General features: G+C 57.1%; 1 protein-coding gene across 1 annotated transcript; it reads right to left on the bottom strand.

The window, feature by feature from the left end:
* Nucleotides 1-5,674: 5,674 nt before the first annotated feature.
* Nucleotides 5,675-8,246, bottom strand: KLF2 (KLF transcription factor 2). The gene is made up of 3 exons (XM_054465869.2): nucleotides 8,054-8,246; nucleotides 7,008-7,827; nucleotides 5,675-6,186 (listed from the first exon to the last, which is right to left on the bottom strand). The coding sequence occupies exons 1-3, from the start codon at nucleotides 8,126-8,128 to the stop codon at nucleotides 6,011-6,013; spliced, it is 1,071 nt and encodes a 356-aa protein (XP_054321844.1). The 5' UTR covers nucleotides 8,129-8,246; the 3' UTR covers nucleotides 5,675-6,010.
* Nucleotides 8,247-8,577: the final 331 nt, after the last annotated feature.

Below are 8,577 nucleotides of genomic sequence, written 5' to 3'. Positions count from 1 at the left end.
ATTCTCCTGCCTCAGCCTCCCGAGTACCTGGGATTATAGGTGCGCACCACCACGCCTGGCTAATTTTTGTATTTTTTTTTTTTTAGTAGAGATGGGGTTTCACCATGCTGGCCAGGCTGATCTTGAACTTCTGACCTCCAGTAATCCACCTGCCTCAGCCTCCCAAAGTGCTGGGATTACAGGCATGAGCCATGGTGCCTGGCCCCCAGGCTCCTCTTATTTATTTATTTATTTTTGAGATGGAATCTTCTTCTGTCTCCCAGGCTAGCGTGCAATGGTGCAATCTCGGCTCACTGCAACCTCCGCCTCCCAGGTTCATGCAATTCTTTTGCCTCAGCCTCCCAAGTAGCTGGGATCACAGGTGCCCACCACTACTCCAAGCTAATTTTTGTATTTTTAGTAGAGACGAGGTTTCACCATGTCGGCCAGGCTGGTCTCAAACTCCTGACCTCAAATGATCCACCTGCCTCGACCTCCCAAAGTGCTGGGATTACAGGCGTGAGCCACTGTGCCCGGCCTCCTCCTAACTTCTTATAGGGCACCTCAGGGAACCCTATTCACCCAGCCTCTTCCTGTCCCCTTGTCCCTCCCTGTCTGGGATATTCCTGGAAAATGGGCTTCTCAGTTCCTTTTAGACAAAAGCCTAGAAGGAACTCAGCAGGGCTTCCAGGAACCCCTAGAACCTCTGTGTGGAGGGAAACAGGGAAAACCTGATGCATCGGTGCATTCAGATGTTTCTAGGCACAGGAGGAGTTGCGGTGGCCAGGCCAGGCAGACCCGGGTTGAAGCGTCAGCTTTGCCACCTGCACCAGGTCCCCCAGCTAACCTTCCCCTCTCTGAATCCCACTTTCCACCTCTAGAAAATGGGGGTGCGTAGGCAACCCTCAGGCTTGTGGGGAGGTTGAAAGAGATAATTTGTTGAAGGTGCCCAGAATGAAAGCACCCAAGCTCGAGTCACAGGGTCCACCGTTAGCATGAAGTTAGGTCATGCGACAAACATTTTGGCACTGACTCTGGTCAAGGCCCAGAGGCTGCGTCACTTTTTTTCTTTCTTTTTTTTTGAGACAGTCTCGCTGTGTCTCTCAGGCTGGAGTGCAGTGGTGTGATCTCAGCTCACTGAAACCTCTGCCTCCCAGGTTCAAGCAATTCTCGTCCCTCAGCTTCCCGAGTAGCTGGGATTATAGGTGCCCGCCACCACACCCAGCTAATTTTTGTATTTTTAGTAGAGACAGGGTTTCACCATGTTGGCCAGGCTGGTCTCGAACTCCTGACCTCAGGTGATCCGCCTGCCTCGATCTCCCAAAGTGCTGGGATTACAGGTGTGAGCCATTGCGCCCAGCCAGAGTCACTCCTGAAATTCTGAGTCATATCTGCTTGCCATACAGAGCATCTGCTGAATGAACAGGTGAATGAATGAATGAATGAGCAAAGAGGGTTGTGGGGAGAGGGAGAGAGAGGGAGGAAGGGGCCTTAAAATTCAGGCACACCAACTTTATCAGAGGATACTCACTGTGCTGGCCACACCCCAGGGGTGGGCTCTGAGCTTTAGTGTCTCATTTCATTTTCACAGCAGCAAACTCATTTTCCACATAAGGAAACTGAGGCACAGGCAGGCAAAGTCGCACGGCTGATCTGAGGGGTTTCCTTTCTTTTTTTTTTGAGATGGACTCTCGCTATGTCACCCAGGCACCGTCTCAGCTCAGTGCAACCTCTGCCTCCCAGATTCCAGTGATTCTCCTGACTCAGCCTCCCAAGTAGCTGAGATTACAGAGATTACAGGCGCCTGCCACCACACCCAGCTAATTTTTTTTTTTTTTTTTTTTTAAGTAGAGACAGGGTTTCACCATATTGACCAGGCTGGCCTCGAACTCCTGAGCTCAAGTGATCCACCCGCCTCGCCCTCCCAAAGTGCTGGAATTATAGGTGTGAGCCACCGGGTCTGGCCAGGGGACGGGTGTTAATTGGCATTGAGTTGGTGAAGGGCAGAGATGCTGTTGAACACTGCAGTGCACAGGGTGGCCCCGCACTGGAGAATGATTCAGCTCCAAATGTCTTTTGTTTTTTCTTTCTTCTCTCTCTCTCTCTTTTTTTTTTTCCCCAGAAACAGAGTCTCTCTATGTTGCCCAGGCTGGTCTCCAACTCCTTGGCTCAAGAGATCCCTGCACCTCGGCCTCCCAAAGTGCTGGGATTACAGGCATGAGCCGCTGCCGTGCCCAGCTCCAAGGCTGATGCTCACTGGTCTGGCACAGCTGACAGCTCAGGCCGGGGCAATCGGAGCCACCCAGCCCTGGCACCTGACAAGTCAGCTTGAGCCTATGGTCCTGGGACTCCACCTGGGGCTGCCGGGAGTGGGTGCTGACTCAACCGTGTTGACAGGGCTGGGTGCTGAGTCAGGGGTGAGCCTATATACATCTTGCCCTCTGACAACGCCCCCTTCCTCCTCCCACTTCACACCACATCATTCTGCAGCCTGCCTGGGTGCTGGGGCCCCCAGAACTACAGGAAGTGCCTAGCAGAAAAGTAGCTCCTACATCTCTCCCCAGCACCATGCCAATAAGCCCCTCAAAACTGTCACCTCTCCCCCACCCCCCGCCATAGCTGGGCTTGGTGGTCTGCACCTATAATCCCAGCATTTTGAGAGGCTGAGGCGGGAGGATTGCTTGAGCCCAGGAGTTTGAGCCCAGCCTGGGCAATATAGTGAGATCCCCTCTGTACAAAAAAATTTAAAAATTAGCTGGGCATGGTGATGCATGCCTGTAATCCCAGCTACTCGGGAGGCTGAGGCAGGAGGATTGCTTGAACCCAGGAGGTCAAGATTATAGTGATTGTGCCACTGCACTCCAGCCTGGGTGACAGATGAGACCCTATCTCAAACCAAACAAAATAAAACCTTCACCCTTTTCAACCCTTTTACCCACACTGCTTGTTTGCATAAATAACTCCTGCCATATCTAAAAGGAATATTATACAGCCATGAAAATGACAATACAAATGTATAACTGGGGGAAAAACAGCATGGACAAATGATTATAACTTTGCCTAGGGAAAAGAAAGAATATAGTGAAAATCACAGCCATGAAAAGGAATTCAGCCAGTGACCACAAATCTCCTGCTCTAAAAACAAAGAGAGAGAGAGAGAAAGAGAGAGAGAGTTTGGGTGCGGTGGCTCACTCCTGTAATCCCAGCACTTTGGGAGGCTGAGGTGGGTGGATCACCTGAGGTCAGGAGTTCGAGACCAGCCTGGCCAACATGGCGAAACCCCATCTTTACTAAAACTACAAAAATTAGTTGGGCATGGTGGCGCGCGCCTGTAATACCAGCTACTAGGGAGTGCTGAGGTAGGAGAATTGCTTTAACCTGGGAGGCAGAAGTCGCAGTGAGCTGAGATTGTGCCACTGTACTCTAGCCTGGGCAACAGAGCGAGACTATCTCAAAAAAAAAAAAAAAAAAGGAAAAAGAAAGAAAGAAAAACTTGCATTGGGATTGGGTTGTAGAATCCTAGGTGAAGATGGCCCCGGGGTGAGGTTTTCTTTGTACCTTTTTCTGGGTGGCATTTGCCACCAAAGCTTGCTTCCTGGCACAGAATCACCTTCTTGCTGATAAGAGCAATGATCTTTTAGGAACCAGAGGCGATGTCTCAACCTCAGCACTGCTGACATTCAGAGCTGGGCCATTCTCTGTGGTGGGGGCTGTCTGTACACTGCAGAATGCTTAGCAACATCCCCCACCTCTGTCCACCAGATGCCAGCAGCACCCCCGAGTTGACAACCAAAAATGTTCCCAGACTGGGTCACTCTCCACTGAGCATCACAGATCCAGAAGATATTTGATGGAAATTGGCATTTGAGTGTCAGAAAGGGGCAGAAAAAAATGATGATGGGACATTTCTGGATTAGTCGGTATGACCTAGCGCTGCCTGAGTTGGTGTCTCTTGTTGAAACGTACAACTGTGTGTTCAACGATCACACTTTCTATTCTGTCTGTTCCCCAACAGAACAGACACGCAAAACAGAAACTCAACAGCTTCAGCCCCGTGAACGATTTGCCTTTCGCTGGACTCAGAAGCTTCCAGGAGAAACCTGGAAGACATTTTCAAATAAGCAAGAAAAGTAGCTTGATCACTAAGTTCAAGCTGAACAGGGAAACCTGGAGACCCTTAAAAAATATTGTTTTAAACCACTCGCGAGTCCTTCTTCTGCCCCTGCACTGCAGAGGCCAGCTTTTAAAAAGGGGGATCATCTCCCCAGGTCGAGGGGCCAACATTCTGTCTTGGGACGGTTTTTGCAGAAGTTGCACACAGAGGGTACAGGAGGCTCAAAAACATTCACACCCTTCATCACCAGCGGAAGTGAGGCCAGGCTATTTACTCTCGAAAAATGAATCAGATTGTCAACTCGTATTTCTGCTTTTCGTGGATTACCAAACACCTCTCAGCTGTTTCCAGGGCTGCTGTAGTTGGGGAGGAGGAAGGATGGAGGGAGGGAGGAAATCCCAGCCTCTGTCGCAACGGGGTGAGAGTGTTTTAAAGCAGGCGCTGCTTACGAGCTATTTTCACTTTCTGGAAACTTGTGCAATGGTTGGTGGTCATGGTTACCCCGGGCCCCTGAGAATGGGGAAGGTGAGGGGTGGCAGGGGAAATGTGGGGGGAGAGATACCTCCTTGCCTGACTGAGACACTCGGGGTGGTGGGATTTAGGGGTCTCCTCTGCTCTCTAGGTGGGTTTCCAGACTGGTCACCTCCTACCATTGAGGCAGTGAATGTGTTGCACCAGGAGACCTACAGGGGAGGCTGTCCTAGCCTTCCAATGCACACAACAGGTGAGTCATCGTAGAAAGCCACCACTCCCTTCCAGTGGGGTTCAGGGACCCTTGGAGGCAGACAGAGCAGGCTAACAACCCAACTCCACCACCCTGCCGCTACCTCTGGGCCTCCGTTTCCTCATCTGCAAAAGAGCTTCATGCATGGCCCTCGAATGCAGGTTTCACTGTTTTCCCCTAGCAGAATGGGGAACTCACCCCTTAAGAAAAGACTTGCTAAATGTCAAGATGAGTAAAGGGCAGAACATGCCAGAAACTCAGCAGGTTAACCCCCTTTAAAAATAAAAATAAAAATAAAAATAGAGCTGGCACTCCAGAAATTTGGCTAAAACCTCAGAGGCTTCCAGGAAGAGGTAAGTTGTTTTTTTTTTTTCTTTTTTCAATGTAGAGGAGGCCACGTCAGTGGGACCAGCACTTTCCCCAGCTGTGGGGCAAAGAGGCAATTTATGGCTCAAAGAACAACCTTAAAATAACCCTCCCTCAGTCCTAAAATGCAGTGTTTAAATTTACAGAAAAACCCACAGGTTCCTGGCAGGCGGGCACAGCAGCTGGCAGTCCGGGTGCTGGGGCAGAGGCAGGACCCACTGCACACGATGCTTTAGTGGGGCTGCCCTCCATCAAACTTTCTGCTCCCCCCTCCTCCCAAGTGCCCCAAGGCCCCAGTTCCAAGCAGCCAGACCAGTGCTGTGATTTTTTTTAAAAGATGCAAAACTTTTTAATTAAAAAAAAAAAAAAACCAGCAAAATTTTATAAAAACGAACCAGGTAGCCCAAAAATGCCCACCTGTCTCTCTATGTACAGTAATACAATATTTGTCACAATCACTGTGTACAATATTATAAAAAATGCCGCAGACAGTACAAATTAAGGCCCTTATTTCTTCACAAGGCATCACAAGCCTCGATCCTCTAGTGTAGACCCGGTGGGAGAGAAGATGCCACTTAAATTATTGCACCATTTTGAAAAACAAAACTCGTCAAGGAGGATCGTGGTCTTTTCCCACCGGGCCTTCGGTCACAGACAGGGGCTGGGGTGGTGGCGTCGTCGTCGTCATCGAGGGAGACCCTCTGTAGCCACGCTGTGCCCGGCCCGGTTCTCTGGGTCCAATAAATACCAGTCACAGTTCGGGAGGGGGCCGCGCCCGGCGCGTGGGACCCGCCACGGCCGCGCGCAGGTGGGCGGGGGCGTCCCGGCTACATGTGCCGTTTCATGTGCAGCGCCAGGTGATCGGAGCGGGAGAAGGCACGATCGCACAGATGGCACTGGAATGGCCGGTGGCCCGTGTGCTTGCGGTAGTGGCGCGTGAGCTCGTCTGAGCGCGCAAACTTCCAGCCGCAGCCGTCCCAGTTGCAGTGGTAGGGCTTCTCACCTGCAGGGAGGGGGCGAGAGTGAACCTCAGTTTCCCTCCCAGGACAGGGCACGTATGGCTGCCCCGGCGAGCGCAACCTATCCCTAACCAGGGCCTTGACGCGCTCCCCGCGGTAGTGTTGCGCCCCTGAGTGATCCTCGCCCTACACCCCCAACTCCCCCCACAATCCGGATCCTCACCCCCAGGGGGTCGGAGGAGCGCAAGGTCCACTCCCCACTGTTGTCAGCCACACCCCCCGACGGGTCCTAAGCATGCACCCTCTCTTCAGCATTCTAAGACACGGAATCTCTCAGGGTTTCCCAGTGCACACTCCCTCCCCAAGGTCCTGAGCCTTGTCCCCAGAGGAGTCCCAAGCCTGCGCGCCCTCCCCAACTTCCTGAGACGCAGCATCTCCCCAGGGTTCCTAAACGCGCACCTACTCCCCAACTACCTGAGCCTCAACCCCGGGGATTCTGAGCCAAGTGCCCAGCTGTTCCTAAACCTGCTCCCCCTCCTCTTCTTTGAGACTGTCTCCCTAGCCACGCCCCCAGGAGGTTTTCTAAGTGCTCTTCCCAACCTCCTGAGGCCCCCCTCGTTCTAAGCTTGCAAGCCCCCACCCCAACCTCTCGGATCACACCTCCTTAGGGAGTGTTCCTGTGTGCCCCCCCAACCAACCTCCCGAGCCACGCCTCCTGGGGAGTCCTAAGCGTGCACCCCCTACCCGATTCCCCTTAGCCACGCCCCAAGGGAGGTCCTAAATTCATTTTCTGGCGCGCGCTGGGAATCCGACCTCTCCTCCCGCGTCCCCCCGCCTGCGCTCCCGGCCCGTGCGTGCCGCCCACCTGTGTGCGTGCGCAGATGCGCCTTCAGATGCGAACTCTTGGTGTAGGTCTTGCCGCAGCCCGCGTAGCTGCAGGTGTGAGTGGCGGTGCGTTTGCGGGGCCAGGAGCGGCGGCCGCGCTTTGGCTTGGCCTCCAGCAGCTCCAGCGGGGACGCAGGCGGCGTGAGGAGACCGCGGGCGGCGGGGGGCGCCAGGCCCAGGGCTGCCGCGGCGGCGGCCGCGTCGTCGAAGAGACCGAAGGCTGGGGGCGCAGGCGGCGCGTAATGCAGGCCGGGCCCGGGCGCGCCGAAGCCAGGGCCACCGAAAGGCGGCGGGAAAGAGGCGCGCGGGCCGGGCGCGGGCAGGCGCGCTGGGCCGTCGGGGCTGAGCGGCGGGGTGTCGGGCGGCGGCGGGGGGCGGCCCCCGGGACCTCGCATGCACGAGGCCGCCGGGCCCGGGGCGCCCTCGCGCTTGAGGCCGCGCGGTCCACGGCTCAGCCCGGGGGCGCAGCCGTAGCCGCCGCCGCCGTCCGCTTCAGGGGGCTCGGCCTTGACCAGGCGGCCGGGCGGCGCCAGCAGAAAGCGGCCGTGCAGTGCGGGCCCCGGCGGCGCGTCCAGCTCGGGTCGCAGCAGCTCAGACACCAGGCCACCCGCGGGGGCGCTGTAGGGCGGGGGCGCGCCGGGTTCGGGGTAATAGAACGCAGGCGGCGGGGGCGGCGGCGGCGGCGGCTCCGGGGCGGCCTCGGCGCCCAGGCCGTCCAGCCCCATGGACAGGATGAAGTCCAGCACGCTGTTGAGGTCGTCGTCGGTGCCGCCGGGCTCGGGCTCGGCGCGCGGCCAGCGCTGCGGGCGACAGGGCAATGGGCGTGAGTGGGCGGCGGGGATCGGGGGGGCGCTGCCTGCCGCCCCCGCTGCCCGCCTTCTACCACCCTGAGTCTGCGATCCCCGTGGCCTGCATCCTCCTCTCCTGAGTCTGCAGTCACCGCCTTCGCGTCCTGTCACCCCGCAGCCCACGTTCTACTACCCCGAGCCCGCCGCCCACGGTCCCGGCCGCCCTCGCCGCCCTCACCTCCTGCAGGCCGCGCTCGCGGCACGGGCTGGCGAAAGTGGAGAAGGACGGCAGGATGGGTTCACTCAGCGCCATGGCCGGGACCCGGGGAGGAAGGACGCGGACGGGGGACACCGGTGAGTGGCTGCCCGAGGCCGGGCTGGTCGGGGCGCGGGCGGGCGGGGACGGCTCTGTGGGCCGCGGCCGGGCCCGCCCAAGCCTTATAGGCGCGGCGCGCGCGGGGGCCGGGCCAAAGCGGCGGCGGCGGAAACGCGTCCCGGATGGGGACGAGCTCCGGGCGCAGCCTAAATTTAGCCGCGGTATATAAGCCGGCTGGCGGCGGCGGCCGTGGCCACTGCGGCGGCCTGGGCCCTGCGCTGACAGCCCGGCCCCTCGCGCGCTGCCGGGGCCGCGCCTCCCCCTCTCCCGGGCCCCGCCCCCGCCCGTCTCCCCGGCGACGTTGTCAACACGCGCTCCACAACAGCGGCGTGACGCTCAGGGATCCCCCGGGCGCCCCGGGCTCCCGCCTGCGCGAGCATCCCGGG

This window comes from Pongo pygmaeus, chromosome 20 (genome assembly GCF_028885625.2).
Source record: "Pongo pygmaeus isolate AG05252 chromosome 20, NHGRI_mPonPyg2-v2.0_pri, whole genome shotgun sequence".
NCBI classification, from domain to species: domain Eukaryota; kingdom Metazoa; phylum Chordata; class Mammalia; order Primates; family Hominidae; genus Pongo; species Pongo pygmaeus.
This window is presented reverse-complemented; position numbering and strand designations above follow the sequence as displayed.

Bases quoted from the DNA above. Each gene is read 5' to 3' on its own strand.
- KLF2 (XM_054465869.2), bottom strand. From the start codon at position 8,128: ATGGCGCTGAGTGAACCCATCCTGCCGTCCTTCTCCACTTTCGCCAGC. The intron at 7,828-8,053 runs GTGAGGGCGGCG...TGTCGCCCGCAG, and splicing joins GCGAGCGCGGCCTGCAGGAG to CGCTGGCCGCGCGCCGAGCC. The intron at 6,187-7,007 runs GTGGGCGGCACG...CCCTCCCTGCAG, and splicing joins GCATCTGCGCACGCACACAG to GTGAGAAGCCCTACCACTGC.